We start from the raw sequence: 21,320 nt of genomic DNA on the forward strand, positions 1-21,320 counted from the left end.
TTTTAGAATAAGCATTTCTTGTTAGAGACACTCTGTTTCTTACTAAAATTTTTTTTAATGTTTATTTTTGAGAGAGCATGAGTGGGGGAGGGGTAGAAAGACACACACACACACACACACACACACACACACACACACACACACTCTCTCTCTCTCTCTCTCCCTCTCCCTCTCTCCCTCTCTCTCTCTCTCTCTCTCTCACTCTCTCTCTCAGTCCACAGCAGGCTCCGGGCTCCGATCTGTCAGCACAGAGCCTGATGCAGGGCTTGAACTCATGGACTGTGGGATCATGACCCGAGTTGGAGTCAGACACTTCCCTGACTCAGCCACCCAGGTGCCCTCTTTCTTCAGTTTTTTTTTTTTTAAATCTTTATTTACTTTTGAGAGACAGAGAGAGACAGAGTGCAAGCAGGGTAGGAGCAGAGAGAGAGGAAGACACAGAATCCGAAGCAGGATCCAGGCTCTGAGCCATCGGCACAGAGCCGACATGGGGCTCGAACTCACAAACTGCAAGTTCATGACCTAAGCCGAAGTCAGATGCTCCATTGACTGAGCCACCTAGGTGCCCCCTTTGTTCAGTATTTTTAATGGTTCAGTAAAATTCAGTCTTCTCTTGTGTTGTGTTTTGTTTATTAATAAGATGCATGTGTTTAAAATAAACTTTTATTTTCTGTAGACAGTGGGACGAACAATTGGATCCCCGGCTAAATGCAAAACAGAAAGAGGCCGTCCTGGCCATCACAACTCCTCTTTCAATCCAGCTGCCTCCTGTCCTCATCATCGGACCCTATGGGACGGGCAAAACCTTCACTCTAGCTCAGGCCGTCAAGCACATCCTCCAGCAGCCGGAGACGAGGTGAGGCCGTGGTGTGTGTGCTCCCATTGCACTAGGAGGGCACGCCCTCTTGTCCTGTAGTGAATATGAAGCCAAGACCATTCTAATTCAGCTTGGAAGAAAAATAAGTAAAAACCTACACCAAAACCCCAAAGGACTAAAATTTGAATTCTTTGAAAATATGCTGGTTTTTAAACATTGGCAATGTAGAGTATGATAGCTTTTAAATAGCCATCAAAACTCCAAGGCTGCTAAGGAGTTGTGCTATATATCAGAGCCACAAGAGTTGGGCATATAAAAAAGTTTGCGGGGTAGATTTAGAAGATGATTCGGGGGAACCAGTTTCCTGGACAGCCTGAAGCGTAGTACAGTTTCCTTAAAACACCAGCGGCCGATGTGGAGAGAAGGCCGAGTAGGCGGAGGGGAATGTGCAGGGTTAAGATGGCCGCTGCTTCTGTTTGGAATTCTACTGCGTGAATAGCTTTGTGTTTTATCATTCTTTTTATTTGCACCGTTTATTTCAGCAGGATTCTCATTTGCACCCATTCTAATAGTGCTGCTGATCTCTACATAAAGGATTATTTACATCCATATGTAGAAGCAGGCAACCCCCAGGCAAGACCTCTCAGGTATTTGTTAAGGCTTATTATGTATCTGTATCATGCTTTGTTATTCTTAAGAAAAGGTGTCTGTAATGATTTTAGTAACTTCGAGAATACAAAATCGTGAACTGCGTATTGGCATTTGGAGGTTCCACCTTTTGAAGAAGCCATTTAAAATTAAGGAGAAATTTAAAAATCTCTGACTCTTCATTTCTTAAACATTAAGCAAAGAGAAAGACATCCTTTTTTAAGTATCGTATGTAAAACTGTTGAGCAGATTTTGATGTGTACCTCTAAAAGCTACTATGATGAAAGAATGTAACTATGATTTGTTTACATCAAATTTAATTAAAATTCTAGCAGAGTTTGCGTGGCAGAGTGGTCATGCATCGGACACAAGATTTTGACTGTGATCATGCAGGTAATTTCATAGAAGTGACACGTTAGAGAAGCGTGAACTACTGAAATGATCTCTGCAACAAAATGCCCTTGACTGGTATTTACAACTTTCTTGCCGTCATGTAAGAGGCCCAGGGAAGTTTACGTTGCTAGAGCGAGGCCCTCTGGAGTGTGTGTAGATATGAAATGTCCTTAAACACAGATTGTGGGGGAGTACAATCCTTTTCTTCAGAAAACAATAAAGAATCATTAAATGGTTGTTTATTACACCATTTGCTTTCATTGTTATATGAATTAATGTCTAGTGTTGCCATTTTACAAACTAACGTGTCATGCCCTGTGTCGTTTGAATACAATTATTGTTTATCCGTTAATTTCTAACCACACTTTTGAATCATAATCCACTAACTTTTTATTTCTAGTCGAGTCCAGGCATGGGAAAACGAGAGTATGCTTTTCGTAATAAGCACGACCAAAGCCATTTGAATGATTTTACAATTGCATAAAAAAGAACAAATGAGAAAAAGGTGGTGTGGCCTGCTAACACAGGTTTTTATTGCCATAGTTGAACTCTGGAAGATACATTAGAGCAGAAATAATGCACTAGAATCCAATTGTATTTAATAAGACAATATCACATATGTATAGTCACTATAAATGAAAATGTATTTATCAGTGGACAAGTTCATCAATACCTATTTTGTTTCAGATTCTATTCTTTCTTAGTCATAAGTAAAGACTAGTCATAGTCTTTTCTTAGTCATAGTGAGTAGCAGTTTTGCTGAGTGTCCTTTCTTTAATGGAGGTGTTTGTTTTGTTTGCTTCTATTGTTGGTCTGTGTGTTTTTGTGTATGTATGTGTTAGGTAGGGACAGGGACAGCCCCAATTACCGTGGTGCACTTGGCCTAGAAACAATGAGTAAAGCCCCTTCCAATCTTGATTGACCTAGGATAGGTCATTTGATATTTGGAGCAGAAGAGCCGTTGCTGACACACGTTAAAGTCTGCCACGTGACTAGCATTCTGTTTCACTTTTCTCATGTGAAGTTATGTTTTGGAGGCTATCATCCAGCATGCAGTACATTGAAATATGTGGGGTAAGAAGTTCTGTTTCAGTAGGGTCTGTGTCTAGCTGTCATGGTCCAAATACTGATGCTGGCCTCTAGCAGAAAATCTCCTCTCTCCACACGTCCCAAGAGTGGTTCATTTGAAAAGCTTGAAAAATATCTGAGTATAAATCTCAAGTTAATTTATTTAGTAAATGGAATAAAATAAGAAAAGGCTTGACCTTCCTAATATTTTCTTTTTGTGGCCCTACATTTTTACCATAGCTTTTCTCTTTGGGAAATGTGTTAACTTGTAAATGTATTTCCTAGGAGAATAATGCATTGAATTAATAAAATGAAATGAAAATTTATTAGGACCATCTGTTATTACATTAACTCAGAGGAATTTACAATTATCCTGATAGACCTCAAACATGAGAGGTTTGGGAGATGGGAGAGAGGGCGTGGGAATGGCTGGGGGCTCGGGGGAGAGTAGCTTTCTCTGACTCGTCCCAGGATGCAGGGCAAAGAACACAAGGGGGCACTAAGTGTCTGTGTGTGACTTTGAAGATGTGCCACCTCTATCATGTAGGAGCTTGTCTTCTGCACCGGGTAGTCTAGAGTGGGCCCTGGTAAATGCTATAAAGTGTGGAAATAGTCATAAACATTAAATCATTTAATACAGTAAGTATGTTTAAATATACATACTTACGGTTGAAATGTATAAAATTCAATATTCCATGCCAGGGGTTGAGCTTAAAATATTTGGGGATGGAGGTTTTAGAAACCATTTTAGATTACATTTTGTTTTGATTTTTACTTCTTGCTTCATTGGAATCAGTAGACTTTAAGATGGAAGAGAGAGGGAAACACGGGCTCTGTGTGTGGTTCTGTTGATCAGTGTCCGGTTCTGGCAGATTACTTAGCAGCTTGAGGTGCTCTGTGGAGCGTGTGTATTTATTGCTTTCTGGGCAAATAGAAGTATTCGTTGTTTTGTATAGATCTTCAAAGTAATAGATTTTATTCTGGGATCGGGTCTTGGTGATTCTGTAGTGTCTTGGGTTGTGACATTTTGGTGGGTTGTTTATTGCACGTGGATTCAATACACGAATAAAGTTTCAGTGAATTGAGATTATGTATTACCAGACAGTCTCCTACTCCACATAATTCATGTGGGATCTGTGGATGGTTTGCTTCTAGAAGTCCGTAGATTACTTCATTGGTGTCATATTGTATACTGTGAGCGTTTCACTTGGCACTACTCTCCGGTTTTGAAAAATGTTGGGTGTATTTTTTTTTAAAGTTTGTTTAGTTATTTTGAGAGAGAAAGACAGAGCATGTGAGCAGGTGAGAGGCAGAGAGAGGCGAGAGAGAATCCCACGCAGGGAGTGTACAGCCAGCGTGGAGCCTAACGTGGGCCTCGAGGTCCCCGACTGTGAGATCATGGCCAAGAGCTGAAACTGAGAGATGGATGATGCTTAACCAGTTGAGCCTCCCAGGCATATTATTATTACTTAAAACTTTTTAAAAAATGTTTTTTATTTATTTTTGAGTGACAGAGAGAGTGTGAGTAGGGGAGGGTCAGAGAGAGGGAGACACAGTATCCGACATTTTGGAGTTTAGTTTCTAGTAACATTTTGGAGTTTAGTTTCTAGTAATTTCTATGTTTAAACACATATTCTAGTTAACATGAATGGAATAATAGTTTGTAAATGATTTTTTAGATAATTTTGTAAAATGAGGTTTTTAGTATATTAAAAAATTCTTTTTAGTGTTTTTTAAATTTATTTTTGAGAGACAGAGAGAGACAGCACGAGCAGGGGAGGATCAGAGAGAGAGGGAGACACAGAATCGGAAGCAGGCTCCAGGCTCTGAGCTGTCAGCACAGAGCCTGACGCGGGGCTCAAACTCACAAACACTGAGATCATAACCTGAGCTGAAGCTGGACGCTCAAGTGATTGAGCCACCCAGGCGCCCCTTTTAGTACATTTAAAAGTAAATTCTGCTTTGTTGATCTGATGAAACATTTTTTATTAAAACCTAAAATATGTTGTTTAACATTTCCTGTCCATGTAACGTGTTGTTGTTTCTTTAAATTTATTTACTTATTTTGAGAGAGAGAATGCATGTGCATTGGGAGGGGCAGAGAGAGAGAGCAAGTTCTGCACTGTCAGCCTAGAGCCCGATGTGGGGCTTAAACCCACGAACTGTGAGATGATGACCTGAGCTGAATCCAAGAGTTGGATATTTAACTGAATGAACTATCCAGGTGCTCCCAGAGTAATATTTTTGAAATACATTTTTTTTCTCTTATATATAGAGAGAGCGCACAAGGGCAGGGGAGAGGGGCAGAAGGAGAGAGAAATCTTAAGCAGGCTTCATGTTCCACATCGATCTCAATGTGGGGCTCGTTCCCATAACCCTGGGGTGATGACCTAATCCAAAAATCAAGAGTCAGAAGCTCAACTGACTGGGCCACTCAGGCATCCCAAAATACATTTCTTTACTTTTCTCTTATAATTTATGCTTAGGAATTTTTTTTGGGGGGGGGTTGGCTTGGCTTTGCTTAAAAGCAATAACCAGTTTTAAATATTTTATAAAGGGTAAGAACACCGTTTAGAGGATCATGAGATTAGGATTTGTGCATATTACATTTGAGCTGCTTTTGAAACATCCTAAATGAAACAAGTGTTAAATAAAAAGTTGGATAGCATCCTGGAGCTCAGACATGAGGTCGTGGCTGCAGAGAGAAAAATGTGAGTCCTGAGAGTATTTGCTGGTGGTGATCGAAACCACCGGCCTGAGATGGTCAGGGAGAGAGCAGAGGCCAGCAGAGAGGAGTGTGTGAAGACCACGCCTGGAGGAGCCCTGACGTGGGGCGGAAGGAGGGCGAGGACAGGCTGAGTCCCGGAAGCTGCGGGAAGGGGGAGTTGCAGGGAGGGAATGAGCACAGGCTGGCTGCTGCCGCCGAGACAGCAAGCACCTTGACGGGCCTGGAGAGCGTCCACGAGCTTTAGTGACAGGGATGTGTGTGTCCTGTGAGCGGACCTCACACTCTCTTGAGTTCTTTCCAACTTCTTTGACTGTTTCTCGCCAGTTTCCGTTGCTGTGCCCTCTCCCTCTCCCATCAGTGATTCTTCCAACTAGTTTCTTTTTTAGCTACACTCACTCTCCAGTGGACCTTGTGTAGTCCAAGGTTGAAACACTATCCCAGTTGTAGAAGTCTTGTCCCAGATAGTCTTCTGAACTTCAGATGTCTGTACCCGCTGTTTATTGGACATCCTCACTTGGATGCCTGCTGCTGAATTTGTCCAAAACCACATTCTCAGTTCCCACTTCAGATCTGTTCCTCAACTTTCACCGTCTTTGTAAACACCACTGTCATTCATCCAGGTTCAAAGGCACAGACTCCTACGGTGTTTTACATTGCACGTCTTGTTCACCAGTACGTCCCGTCGGCGTTACCTTCACAGTGTGCACTGAACCCAGCCGTCGCCACATCTCCGCTTGTTACCAGCGTGGTTCGCGCTGTCCTCTTTCCTTTTCCAGACCCTTGCAACAACGTCCTGTGGGTCTCCCCGATTCTCTCCCCCGCCCCTGCCTCTGTTCCCGTCAGTGGTGTTTTGCAGCCAGCTTGTAGTGGCTTGTGAGAGCCAATCATATACGTGTCTTCCCAAGTTCAGGTTCGGTGACATCGTGTTGGTAGCTTGAAATGGGCCACGGTAGTAGATTTTATTTATACCACAGAAGTCAGCAAACACCACACATCAGCCCCCCCGCCACCCTCCAAGCTGGTTTATGAGCACACCACTGTCTGGCCTCCCCCCACTACCTCCCCAAACTATATATTCTGTACAGAGTAACAGAGTGGTCCTTTCACAACCAAAGTCAGGTCATGTGACTGCCCTGTCAGCTCTTTCTGAGGGCTTCCCATTACAGTCAGAGTAAATCAAAGCTTTTAGGAAAGCTTGCAAATCATCTGATTTGCCTTTGTGCTTGGAGCATGGTAGACACCCAGTATGTCTCACATCTGTGACATGTGAGTGGATTGGAGATGGGTGGTGGGTGGGTGCGTGGGTGGATGGCTTTCTTCTGTACCGTTTAGTAGTAGTCTATTGCATGAGGCCTATTAATATATTTCTTTTGCAATTAATGGAAGACATACCCCCCTTTTTAATGTTTTATTATTTAATTTTGAGAGAGAGCAGGGGGAGGGGCAGAGAGAGAGAGGGAGAGAGGGTCCCAAGCAGGTTTCATGCTGTCAGCACAGAGCTCGATGTGGGGCTTGAACTCATGAACTGTGAGATGTGACCTGAGCTGAAATCAAGATTCAGACACTTAACCAACTGAGCCACCTAGGCGCCCCGAGATACTCTTTCTTAAGGTTTTTTGTTTGTCCACAATTCAAATTTATTTTTAAATCTCCTTTACATAAATCTCCTTTAGAACTTTAGATATAGGTCTGTTTACAAATAGGTGTAAGAATATATTCTGAAATGAAATGCAGATAACTTTTAAGTTTCTTTTGTAGGTGTGCAATTCACTATTTCTTTTAGCATAGATAATTGCAATATGAATTAAGTATATTTTTATAAGAATATTCTAGAAAAAAGTAATTCCCAAATGGGACTGTTTTGAATTTTAAAAACTATAGTGCTTATGAAACTGTGTGTCATTCTGTTGTAAGATTAATCTGAACACTTAAATAGATACTTATTTTATGATAGTGCATATGCTTTCTGCTTGAATCCTTTTTTGGTAGGGCAAAGTCACAGTTGTCAAATTTTAATTCAGTAGAGTGTTAATGGTTACCAGATTTATTTGTGGATTTCCAGATACTGTAGTCTTAACATAATAATGTCATTTTTTTATAATGCTGGTAAGATGTTAATAAATATAAATAGGAAATATTGTCTTCTTTTATAGGGTATATTTCAGAAATCGCTGGGTAAAGACTGTCCACCCAGTTGTGCATCAGTACTGTTTGATCTCAAGCGCACATTCCACCTTTCAGATGCCACAGAAGGAAGATATTCTCAAACACCGAGTGGTGGTTGTTACATTGAATACTTCCCAGTACCTCTGTCAGTTGGACCTTGAACCTGGTATGCTGATTCAAGACACAGGGTGTCCCTGAATGCATAGGGCCTCTGCATTCAGTTTAGATCAGGGGTTGGCAAATTGTAGCCTGTGGGTCAAATCTGGCGTGCTGTCTGTTTTTGTAAATAAAGGTTTATTGGATGGAACACAGCCATGCCCATTTTTTACCTATGTATTATCTATGTGTGCCTTTGTGCCACAACAGCTGCATTGAGTACATGAAACAGAGATCGAATGGCCAACAGAACCTAAAATATATACTGTTTGGCCCTTTACAAAGGAAAAAAAAAGTCAACCCCTAGTTTAGACATTTGAGTGACTCTATTTTATTCTCTGATCAGATGGCGTTTACTTACTATCAGTCATGTAAAAAATTCATATTTGGATAGTGGTTCTTTTTATAATTTTCTCAAGTTTTTCAAAAAAATAATTTTGTGTTATATAGTGCAGAGACAGCAATCATGATAGATTTTTTTTTTTAGACATACTATTAAGATTATTATATTGGAGTATAAGAATTGGTAAAATCAAGCTAATATTATATGAAGTACAGATATAAGGTGACAAGTAATTCTGATACATATGGCAGAACTTAACCATCAAGAAGTGGTACCACTTTAAAGTGTTTGCTTTGGAAGAACATTCATTTATTACTGCCATATTATAATGATTGACACTGTGCAACACTTTTTTGCTCTCTCCTTTTGGAATTGCTTTCAGAGCCAGTGACAGATTCTTTTGAACCTTCGAGTCCCTGGGAGGGAGACACTGTTCTCTTCACCTTGAATTCCTGGCACCTGGCCCAGGGTACAGGCACCTGGAGGCCCTTGATAAACCTCTGTGTATCTGAAATGAATGAATGGTGGCCAAACTTTTTTTTTTTTTGAGGGTAGATTTAGTTTTAGAAAAGCTTCAAAATCTTTCTGAGACATGTCTGGTAAATAAGGTAGGTGATCAAACTGAGCAATACCATTAGGGGTAAAAAAAAAAAGAGAGAGAGAGAGAGAGAGAGACGTGCCTCTCATGTAATGAGACTTATTTTCTTGTGCACGCAGCTCATAGCTGGCTGGTGAGGGCAGTTACAAAAGCAGAGTTTCAAAAATGTTTTGAAAAGTGACTGCATCATTGGAATGAGTTCTATTTCCTCCCAACTGACTTCTTTGAATGGAACAACACTTATTTGAAATGTAAATTTTGGTATGTTTATTTAACAATCAGTCTCATTACTTTATGGTTCTACTCTGCCTGTGTGCCGCTTAGATAAAATGCTGAAACCTCTGAAACAGTAGAGTTTTGTGAGAAAGTTAAGGACGGCTTTGAAGAGCAAGAATATAGAAGAACACTTAGAAGCTGCCTGTGTGCTTTGTTCTGGGTAGTGTTTATACCTGATTTCATCTCATTCTCCCATCAGCCCTGAGGAGGGAGGGTTCTTTCATAGATAAGGAAATGAAGGCTCAGGCTCCATCAGTTTGATTAATTCAAGTTTCCTCACCCAGCTTCAAGCAATAGCTATAACAGTTTCATGATTTATCCAGTTGCTGATCCAAGCCTACCTCTGTTTAATTAAAATGTTATCTAACGAAAACAGTAGTTTTCCAGCAGTTAGTTTTGTAGGACAAAAAACACAAAGTCTCCTTAACAAGGAGAAAAATGCACATGCCTAGATCATGTTTGGGCCACTGTCAGGAAATAGACAACAGTTACTGATCCGTACGCTGTCACCCACAGCCGTGGGCACAAACGGATGGGGTGTGTGGTTATTGCCAGTCCGTATGGTTTAGCAAGTGGCCGACCTAAAACCAAGTTGCATCAGGAAGTTGAATAAAAGGTAGTTTGGAACTTGCTGCTCTGCATAGAAGTAGAGGTTAGGTTCTCGGGCCTTCCTCACAGGCAGCTAGCTAATTCGGCCGGAGAGTGTTAGAGCTTGCATTTTGTTGAGAAACCACTTTGTGTCTTTGCCCTGCTAGTAACCAGAAGCCCCCCTTCTTCCTGCCTCGACAGTTGCCAGTAGGGCAGGACTTTGACCTTCTCCACGTTGAGACCGTGAGACTTTTGCCTTTGTCCCCTGCTTGGTGGCAACAGGACTTTCTCCTTTGTGTACCCAGAATCCTGTGCACCAGTGTGAGTGGTAGCAGCAGTCACGATGTGGGGTGCCTCCTGCTGTTGGGCTTGCGTCTGGGGGACACTAGATAACACATTTTTGATATTCACCTTTTGCTTTTTGCACACTGATGATATTTTTTCTTTCCCGCCTGCCAGGGTACGCTCTTAGACCAAACAATTATGTCTGTCTATCTTATCTTTCCACATAGACAAACACGTGAAAACTCTAAATAATCAAATTAGTGACTCTGATCATCAACCCTCTCCCCTTTGTTTTAGTAAAGGTTAGATTATAACTTTTCCCTTATATTCGATTTGAGGGATGATTTTCTTTATCTTACTGTTTAATATGCATGGTAAAGCTAGAATTACTTATAAACTACCCTTGTTTTGGATTCACGGTTTTATCACATAAATCGAGGACTGTCCGTTGTTTAGTTGCTGGTCCTCCTTTTTTGATGAAGAGTTGCCATCTTGTACTTCTAAACATCTTTTTTATACATACTCTGTCAACTGTTAATCTTGGGGCCCTTAGCATCAGATACCATCTCATATCTATTATTGGGTAGTTACTTCTTGTCATCTCTGTTCTTTAAATAATGATTTAAATTGACAAGTTTCAAAGTTGAGGGTTGGCTTAAAAGTGCCCCTAACTCTGAAATCAGCACCCTGAACTCTTTCCTTAGCAGAACAGAACTACAGCCACCTTTATTGCCGCTGTAATCTGGTTTACTGTGTTTGTACTGTACTTTTGTAGGGTTCTTTACACACATTCTGTTAGACGAAGCTGCCCAGGCCATGGAGTGTGAAACGATCATGCCTCTGGCATTAGCAACCAAGAGCACCCGGATCGTCTTGGCCGGTGACCACATGCAGGTGCGTGCCGTCTAATTCCTCACATCGAAGGAACTTCCAATTATAATTCCGTGTTTAATATTCGGTTTTCTGAAACATCCCATGGGATTGTGCCGTGCATTCCAGTTCCAGTACTTCATTCCACTGTTGTGGTGGTGGTTTTCCTTTTTCTGGCTATAGAGTGGAGTGGATGAGTCTCTCTGGGTTTGTGATTTTCATGTCTTTAATTTGAGGTTCAGCTTTCTATTGGTTCTTGTCTTTATAAAATAAACTTTAATGATGCTTCCTACAGTTCCCCAGTTCTTGTCCCTAACATTTGTTTTCACGAAGGGTTGATTTTTTTTTTTCTTTTTTCTTTTGGCCATCATAGGGAACAAAGCATACGTAATTAAAAATAATAGCCTGAATCTCAAAGAATGTGTTCGATTTTATGTTTCTCAATACCTATATGTGAAAGAGAAGTACGCTTTTTCTATTAATGTCTGTTTTACAAAGTTGCAGTTTGAAGTTCTTTCTCTTCTGCCACAGGTGTACTGTGAAGACATCAGGAACGAAATCCTGGTTTTGTTTCTTTGCCAAAAGTAGTTTAATTTTGTTCTTTAGTGGTCAAAGGGCTGGTCAAGAATGGCTCCTTATCCTTTATGAGATAACTGTTATTTCACTTATCCTGAAAAATCTCTTAGCCACATGCTGTACATCCAGCTCACGGTTTTAAGTAGCCGATCGCTTTTGGTTGAAGTAACAGATTGACTCCCCTCAGCGATGCTCTGGCTCATATCCCCGAAGCAATAGCTGTTTATTATGATGTCGGAGCAGCGCTTTGTTAACTCTCCGCTACTGTCGATAGAATGAAGTGAAAAGTTAGAAATCTTAGCCAAGTTCTTTGTAGTAGTAAAATGGTTTAGAGAAACTAGTTTTGATCCTGCTTATTCCAGCATTTAGCATGTTGAGATTTCGTACATCAGAAGTTTCAGCATAATGGATTTTTTTACAAATAGGTTATAAAAATACTATTTGTGTATTTAGTTAAATTTTCTCTGTATGTTTGTCTGTTACAGCTCAGTCCTTTTGTTTACAGCGAGTTTGCCAGGGAGAGAAACCTTCATGTTTCATTACTTGACCGACTCTATGAGCATTACCCTGCCGAGTTTCCGTGTAGGATCCTCCTCTGTGAGAATTACCGCTCCCATGAAGCTATCATCAAGTAGGTGTGAGCTGCCCCTTCCGTATCTCCCTCCCTCTGGTGTGGTGGCCGAGGACTCCCAGTGGCCCGGTTACTGGGGACAGACTATTCCCGGCACAGTTAGATGGTGCCCCTCGTGTTGCAAATTATGTTAAACTTTATTTCTGTAACAGAGTACCTCAAAAGTCGGCTGGAACTTTTCACAAAGTAGGGCAGTCCTGGAAACCAGAACTTTAGGTTCTACCAGTAATGATATTTTTCTGTGACTAAATGTGTAATATATATATGTAAAACTACATCATGTAATAAACAGATATATTGACAGAACACATACTGGTTGGCTTTTTTTTTTAATGTTTTTATTTATTTTTGAGCGAGAGAGAGAGAGAGAGACAGTGTGAGCAGGGGAGGGTCAGAGAGAGAGAGAGGGAGACACAGAATCTGAAGCAGGCTCCAGGCTCTGAGCTAGCTGTCAGCACAGAGCCCGACGCGGGGCTCAAACCCAAGAACACTGAGATCATGACCTGAGCCAACGTAGGATGCTTATCCGACTGAGCCACCCGAGCGCCCCGCATACTGGTTTGCTTTTATGTCTGATTATGTTATACAAGGAATGTTGTAGGACGGGAGGAAGGAAGGAAAAACCATGAAACTTGTAATAAAGTTTTAAAAGTTTCTATTAAATACAGTATGCATCTATAAAACTAAAAACATCATAAGTGACAGCTCCGTGAACAAACTCAACACACCCATGTAACCAGCATCCAGGTCAAGAAACAGAATATCTGGAAAGCCCCTTTCTTTGTGCTCCTTTCCAGTCACTAACCCCACCCAAAACCTTGTTTTTTAAAGTTTAATAGAATTCAATAAAGTTATGTTAGTCGGTGAAAACCATTTTGAGTTCTCTGAAAACAATAGAATAGATACAAAAGTAAATTTAGATGTAACTAGATCTTTTATCAGCATCTCAAAATGTGAGTTTCTTTTTATTGTTGCCAGTCATTTTCTGCAGTCAGTAATAAATCGAGTACTTGCTGTCTTCAGCAGGAAAAAGTATTCATTTTATATTTGAAGACTTGAATGTCCTTCAGTTCTGTGCATTTCAGTGTCTTTATATCTTTGTGTTTGCATGTGTAAGTAAATGAACCGTATAAATAAAAATATGTATTAACCAAGAAAATATACTAGCTTGCAATTTCCTCACAGAGCAAGATTTTCATGCAGTATTGAACTATTGTCACTTCTTCCTTTTCTTTCTATATTCTGGCTTCATACCTTGCCAGATCAGTTCATTTAGCATTGGTATCTCAGGAGCCTACCCTGTTGTGGTTACTTTTGGAGAAATTCTTGCCCTCATAAGTATTAAATTAATTATGGACATAAAGCAAAAGCATTAGAAATGACTGATAATTTTTTTTTCTTATGGGTGAAGTAATTTTGATGCTAAATCACTATCTATCTTTATTTATTTTGGTCCTTTTTTTTTGCAGTTACACCTCCGAGCTCTTCTATGAGGGCAAACTGATGGCCAGTGGAAAGCAGCCAGCGCACAAGGATTTCTACCCACTAACATTCTTTACAGCGCGAGGGGAAGATGTACAAGAAAAAAATAGCACAGCTTTTTATAATAATGCCGAGGTACCTACGTTCTTTTGCAGATTGTTAATTTTCGCAGTCACATAGTTTGTCCTTGTGGAGCATTTATTTAAGATTCTGGGTTGACATCTTACTGTGTGTTACTCGCATGCCAAATAGTATGTGAGATTTATTTATTCTTTCTGTATAACATTCATTTGTTAACAATTCGTTTCCCTGTGGGACCCAAAACCTTCAATTTACATTTTGATTACATTTGATTTACATTTCTTCTTTCTAGGATTTTATTTTTAAGTAATCTCTACATCCAGTATGGGGCTCAAACTCGCAACCCAGAGATCGAGATTCACGTGCCACACTAATTGAGCCAGCCAGGCGCCCTTTGATTTATGTTTCTCATGACAAAATATAAAATATAGGACTTCACTTAAAAGAAAAGCCAATATTATTTTCATATAATTATTAGTTAGCCATCTAAAATAGACTATGATTATATTTCATAATACTCAGATGAGTCATCTTTTTTTTTTTTTTTTAATTTTAGAGAGAGTGAGTGCAGGCAGGGGAGGAAGGCAGAGAGTGTTTATTTATTTTTGAGAAAACATTAGCAGGGGAGACACAGAGAGAAAAGGAGACAGAGAATCCAAACAAAGCAGGTTCTGTGCTGTCAGCACAAATCCTGACTTGGGGCTTTATCCCAGGTCCTGGGATCATGACCTGAGCTGAAATCAAGAGTCAGATGCTCAACCGAGTCACTCAGGTGCCCCTCAAATGAGTTATCATTGTTGGGGTGACTGAGTGGTTCAGTCGGTTAAGCATTCAACTTAAAAAAATTTTTTTAATGTTTAGTTTTGAGAGAGACATATAGAGCACAACCAGGGCAGAGAGAGAGAGAGAGAGAGAGACAGAGAGAGAGACAGAGAGAGAGACAGAGAGACAGAATCTGAAGCAGGCTGCAGGCTCCGAGCTATCAGCACTGAGCCTGACGTGGGGCTCAAACTCAAGAGCTGTGAGATCATGACGTGAGCCCAAGCTGGACACCCAACCGGCTGAGTTACCCAGGCGCCCCCAAGCATCCGACTCTTGATAATGGCTCAGGTTGTAAGACTGAGCCCTGCTTCAGGCTCTGCCCTGCTTAGGATTCTCTCCTTCTTCCTCTCTCTGCCCCTCCCCAACTTGTGTGCACGCATGCTCTCTTCCAAAATAAATAAATTTTTAAAAAATTGAGTAAGACTTGAATTGCAGGATTGTGTGCTCCAGGATCTCCAGAGAGATCACATAGGCCCAGATGACAGTGCTGCTAAGCTATTAGGTGCTGTATAGCTTGTATTGATCTCTTACAGTTTCTGACTTTTTATCTTCAGAGAGAATGTGGGTAATGTGGTCAGATCAGGCAGCAGACCAAAACCTGGTGAAGAGTTTTGGGGCCAGCAGCCAGAGACCCTTAGGTTGCGTTCTGGCTGTCACAGAGGAGGAGGGTTCTGGACTTCGGGAAACCCAGGGGAGGGCGTGGGCTGGTTGGTCATTAGAGGAATGGGTTCTGGTTTGTGATCTCCGTTTCCCTTTCTTCTGGTCCCGTACTTTATTCATTTTACTTACGAAGAAGCAGGTCTTACTTTGTAATGGTAATTCATCTTTGAAAAATTGATCAGAGGTCTATAGTTAGAAGTCAGTACAAGATCACCTGCTGTTAACTATTCAATATTAGCCTTCTGCAGCATGGGGCTGTGGCAGATGGGATCTGATGGTCACCATCTCCCAACCCGCCTAGAATGACTCTTCCATACCAGGAAGCTAGATGGAGGAGATGGGGACTGGCTCTCAGCTGCTAGGAGAGCCCCCCTGTGAGAAAGAGCTGCCGTTTACACACACACATACACATACATATATATTATATTGTTTAGCAATCTGTATTCTAAATGTACAATAATCTCTTAGCAGGCAAGGAACATGTTTTATTAATCATTGTGTCCCCCACTTTGCCAAGCATTGAAACTGTTTGATCAGTTCATTGTATTAAAGTACACTGAATTACACTAAAAGTCCTACTAAAAATCCAGTTAGTAGGGTCCAGAAAATTCAGTTGGGTAAACTATGGCGTTACTCTGTTGCAAGGTTAATGAGTGAAATGGCTCGGGCAGTCTTGTCTTAGTCTCCGCTGTGGTTTGGTCTTAGCTGTTGGTAAGTTTGCTGAGCTGTACCAGTCGGGGGAGGGGACAGTGCTAGATCTTGCACTGTTGAGACTTTTTTTTTTTAATTTTTTTTTTAATGTTTTATTTATTTTTGATACAGAGAGAGACAGAGTATGAGAGGGGGCGGGTCAGAGAGAGAGGGAGACACAGAACCGGAAGCAGGCTCCAGGCTCTGAGCTAGCTGTCAGCACAGAGCCTGACGCGGGGCTCGAACCCACGAACGTGAGATCTGACCTGAGCCGAAGCCGGAGGCTTAACCGACTAAGCCACCCAGGCGCCTCTTGTACTGTTGAGACTTAATTTAACTCTAGGAATCTTCTAGTTGGCTGTTAATTTCACTGGCCTGGTTTGGAGTGAATGGACTGAGAACTACTGGGACTTGGTTCTCTGATTCCCTACATGGGTTGCCAGTTTCATGGACTGTCCCCGACTTCCTCTCAACATAGGAAATAGAACCTCTGCCCATTTAATAATGGAGGCTAGGAGCACCTGGGTGGCTCAGTCAGGTCAGCGTCCATCTCTTGATTTTAGCTCAGGTCATGATCTCATGGTTTGTAGGACTGAGCACCACGTTGGGCTCTGCACTATCAGTGATTGGGATTCTCCCTCTCCTTGTCTCTCTCTGCCCCTCTCTGTTTCTTTCTCTCAAAATAAATAACAAATAAACTTAAAAGGAAAAACAATGAATGGAGCCTCGACGAAAGGGGTGGGCAAATTGCCCGTTACGTTGTCTCTGATTCATGTTTTCACTGGGTGCATTATTATAGAATTTTACTGTTTGAAACATACATAAAAATTTTCTTGCTGTGTTCATGTCAGCAAAGCAGCATTCCTATTTTGAGATAGTTTTTAAATGACATTTGCTAAAGTGGCTTCCTTTATACATGTGTTCCAGTTTCTGTATTCTTCCCTGCAAACACTTCATAGGTTTAAGTGGATCTGTGTGTTTGTTTAAAGGTGTTTGAAGTGGTGGAACGTGTGGAAGAGTTGAGAAGGAAGTGGCCAGTGGCATGGGGGAAGTTGGATGACGGCAGTATCGGCGTGGTGACTCCGTACGCTGATCAAGTGTTTAGGATCCGGGCTGAACTTCGAAAAAAGAGATTATCTGATGTAAATGTAGAAAGGGTGCTCAATGTTCAAGGTAAGTATTAATCGAAATGAATTAAGTTATTCAGATGCTTAAATCTTAACGTGTGTGCACATTGGATTTTTAATTCTAAAGATCTCTTTTTGGGACAAGCAACTGTGTATTCATTCCATACCAAGTTCTTTAATGCCGAATTTGACAATTAAAGGTCAAGCTCATTTACATGTTTATTAAATTCTCATATCCAAATAAGAGAACAAATGGAAGTTTTCAGTGACTGTGCTTGTGTGAATGTCCCATACCATATCCATATGCAGTAGTTACGGTCACAGGTAGCCGATGACTGATTTGTTCAGAAAGATTTTTGAAAACATGTACCCGTGAAGCATATTCTGTTTAAATTCATTTTTAAAGGCACAGCTGTGTTATTGGAGTTTTTTTTAAAACATTTACTTATTTTTGAGTGAAAGAGAGAGTGAGCAGGAGAGGGACAGAGAGGGAGACACAGAATCGGAAGCCAGCTCTAGGCTCTGATCTGTGAGCCCAGAGCCCGACACGGAGCTCGAACTCAGGAGCCAGTGATATCATGACCTGAGACTGAAGTTGGATGCTTAACCGACTGAGCCACCCAGGTGCCCCAAGGCACAGTTTGTTTTTTTATATATAGAGTTCCCTAAGTGAATATTTACCAGCAGCTCATTTAAATTATCTTCATGTAATTAGTTGCTGTAGAATTTCTGCTTTTAAATACATGAAACAACAGTATCACATGAGTGCTGGTAAAGTTCAGTACAGTTACAGCTTTAGGTTTTGTGGTAATACAGTTTCTAGATTATAGGGACAAAATAACTCCAGTATACCATGGGGTTTGGGTGTGCATTTCGAAGGAATATTACCAGTAAGCTAGGACGCACCCAAAGGGGATGTATGATAGGTCTAAACACTGCCACGTGGGAGTCAGAAATGGTTGAAAGAACTCGGGTTGTCTCGCCCAGAGAAGAGAGGACTAATGATCGATATTAAAACTGTTTTCGGAGATTTGGAGATTTGTCACAGAATGAGGGAATGGATGTGTCACCTAATAAAAAATGTTGTACAGCCCAGACTCTCCACAGCATTTCCTTATAGAACCAGCTGTCTGCCTCGCTCAGCAAGAGGTGACCCCACTTCATAGAATGGTCCTTGCATTGAGTAGATGAGATAGGCACTAAGGCTGGTTCCAGCAATAATATTTTTTAAATTTTAATAAAATTTGCCATTTTTAGCATTTTTATGTGTTCATTCTGAAAGTGTCTCTCCAGTTTAAAAATACACAAAATGCCACAGTTCGTTGACATCAGGTACATTCACATTGTTGTGAATGCCGTTGCTGCCGTCTGTCTCCAGAACTCTTCTCATCTTGTAAAACTGAGATTCTGTGCCATCCTAGCCTCGCTACTCTACTTCCCTCTTCCCCCGAGCCCCTGGCGGCCACCGTTCTACTTTGTCTACGAATTTGACTGCTCCAGGCACCTTATAGAAATGTCGTCATATGGTATCTGGCCTTTTGTGAGACTGACTTCTTTCATTCAGCGCAGCGTCTCCGGGTTTGTCCATGTTGGAGCGTGTGTCAGATGCCCTTCCTCGTTTAGGCTGAATCGGAGTCCGGGATACGTGTACACGACGTTTTGTTCTTCCAGTCGTCTGTCGTCAGATGCGTGGGTTGATTCTACATTTTGCCCTTTTGACAAATGTTAGGAAATGTCTGTTCGAGATCCCGCTTTCAGTTCTTTTGGGTATAGACCCAGAAGAGGAATTGCTGGGTCATATCTTAATTCTATGTTTAATTTTAATTCTGTGTTTTAATTTTATGTTTAATTTTTTTTAGGAGCTGCCATACTGCTTTCCATAGAGTTTCCCATCCCATTTTACATTCTCACCTGCAGGACACGAGAGTTCCAATGTTTCCACATCCTTACCGACCCCTGTTATTTAGGAATAATGTGTAAAAACTAAAATGCTTTTATTATATCTGTGGGTCAAAATAACAACCTTACGAGTCTCATTTATTTATTTATTTTTTATAGGAAAGCAGTTCAGAGTTTTGTTTCTTAGCACAGTACGTACAAGGCATACTTGTAAACACAAACAGACACCAATTAAAAAGAAAGAGCAACTGCTGGAAGATTCCACGGAGGATTTAGATTATGGTTTTTTATCTAACTACAAACTTCTCAATACTGCCATCACCAGGGCACAGTCCCTGGTGGCTGTGGTGGGCGACCCCATCGCTCTGTGCTCTATCGGAAGATGCAGGTAATTGCGCGGTGCTGATTAAGGTGAAAATGTAGAGTGATGTGCTTCCCTCTGGCACATTTGTTTATCGGACCTTTGGCTGATTAAAATCAGGTTCAGTCTTCTCTCATCCCCGGTGGGAATATAAACATATATTGCCCCGGGTCTTTTCATTATATTCATAATTATGTAGTCACTCAGTTAGTCCTCACTCGGCAGATGTTTCCTGAGTGCCTACTGTGTTCTAAGCACTCTTCTAGCCACTGAGGACACATCGGTGAACAAAATGAAAACCATCTCTGCTTTTGTGGGGCTTACATTTCATTGGGGAAGAGAGGTAGAGTGAGAAAAAAACAGAATATCGTGTGGTTTTTTTACACGGTAAGTTCAGTGGCAGAAGAATAGAACCTTCAGGGAACTCATGAGTGATGAGGGTGCGGCGGGGGGTGCGGGTGTACGCGCTGGGGTCCGGGAGCCCTCGCCGCGAAGCTGACTTGGAAGTGAGGGCGTGAGCCCTGCGCACAGCTGGGGCGCAGATGCTCCAGGAGGAGGGCGCACCTGGTGCACGCGGCCTGAGGTCGTTTTGTGTACGTCTGTATCTTTGATGGAGACTGAATTTTATATCAGTGCTACCTCATTTTTTCCCTTCGTTATTGTGGTAGCTTGTTTTTGATGAATTTCCTTCTGTACTTATTTTCTCGGGGGCTTATAAGTGTAAATGTTCTTTGTGTCTGGTTAATCCAGAGGATTTTAAAATTAGAGGGGTTAGAAGCGGTTATAACTTGTCTCTACCTCGTGTTGCTCATAGTCCTTAGCTTGTAGTCAAAAGGGACTATGTCTCCTAAAACTATTTGTACTAAAACTAAAAGTTACTCTTTATATTCTTATGATTTATACCAGTTAATTGGAATTTTAACTGTTTGAAGCCAGTAATATAAGACTTGGTCATTGTGGTATTGAAAATTATGTTACCATTAACAAACAGTTGAACAGAAATTAATATATACTTTATGAAATGGAAATACCCTAGGGATAATTTAAAGTTGTATAAGTACTCTAGGGCCTGTCACAGTGAGTTCAGACAATAGATATGTAGACAGTGCCAATTATGCCCGATTATGCTAGAATTTAAGTAGACAGAGCTCTTAGTGGCCTTTTTAAAAACCAGGTTTTCTATTGCAGTATAGGCATGGTGGCATTTTATTGTCTGTTTTCCTGTTTCAGCAAACAAGAAAGAACAAAAAGGATTCTATATCGAAAGGGAGACAGTTGAGACTTTTAATAATAATAATGTGCATGTATTCAAGTTTAAGACTTCAAAAGAAAACATAAAACTTGAATAGTCCATGACTTATTTATGCGTAAACAGTCCTGTTATAAAGTATCTTTAATTTCACATTTAAAAAATTGATTACCATTCATTTTTAACTGCTAATGACAAAAAACTGAAGGGAATATATGAATTCCACGTTACAAGTGAGTAACACGAGGTATAATAATTTGACTTCTCTCCTGAGAATTTAGCCCAGTTACTTTATGATTCGTTGAGAGTGTATTTGGCTAGAATATTGCTGTGATATTTTTGTTTATATTTATGATTTGAAAACATGTGAAAATACATAGTTTGATTAGAATTTAATAGATTAAAACACATATAAAATAACATGTATTTTTAAAAACTAGACACTGCTGGAGGAATCAATAGGTATAATAACAGTCTTGAGCCAAACTTGTTTTGGCCTCTCTTTATAAATAACCTCCAAACCTGTCCCAGGGTGAGTGTTCCTGTGGTAAAGCGCTTGCCCCTTCTGTCGAGTTGCAGCATGCTGGGCGGGGCGTGGCGTCAGCATTTCCCGCCCCTTCTCTGACAGAAATTGTTATTTTCTCGGAGCACATAGGCGAGTAATTCTAAGGCCGGGCTGTCAGAATTATCTAGGGCTAATTTTTAACCGGAAGCCAGGTCTTCTGGCTGCTTATTTCTTACTTCCTGGCTGGAGTGTTTTAAGGGCTGCAAATTATTTATAAGCTAAGCAAAATATTTTCAGAGAG

General features: G+C 40.9%; 1 protein-coding gene across 9 annotated transcripts in view; it reads left to right on the top strand.

The window, feature by feature from the left end:
* HELZ (helicase with zinc finger) overlaps positions 1–21,320 on the top strand; it is a 146,991-nt gene that overhangs the window by 75,667 nt on the left and 50,004 nt on the right. For 7 of the 9 annotated variants that reach the window (XM_029929006.1, XM_029929009.1, XM_029929004.1 and 4 more), the window contains 8 exons: positions 677–856; positions 1,360–1,464; positions 7,808–7,986; positions 10,842–10,960; positions 11,998–12,143; positions 13,613–13,760; positions 16,868–17,051; positions 19,064–19,292. In XM_029929006.1, coding sequence (XP_029784866.1) covers positions 677–856; positions 1,360–1,464; positions 7,808–7,986; positions 10,842–10,960; positions 11,998–12,143; positions 13,613–13,760; positions 16,868–17,051; positions 19,064–19,292 — 1,290 coding nt within the window. The remainder of the gene's footprint in view (positions 1–676; positions 857–1,359; positions 1,465–7,807; positions 7,987–10,841; positions 10,961–11,997; positions 12,144–13,612; positions 13,761–16,867; positions 17,052–19,063; positions 19,293–21,320) is intronic. The other 2 variants (XM_029929011.1, XM_029929012.1) reach the window with 2 other exon arrangements.

Source organism: Suricata suricatta, chromosome 17 (genome assembly GCF_006229205.1).
Source record: "Suricata suricatta isolate VVHF042 chromosome 17, meerkat_22Aug2017_6uvM2_HiC, whole genome shotgun sequence".
Classification (NCBI taxonomy): Eukaryota; Metazoa; Chordata; class Mammalia; order Carnivora; family Herpestidae; genus Suricata; species Suricata suricatta.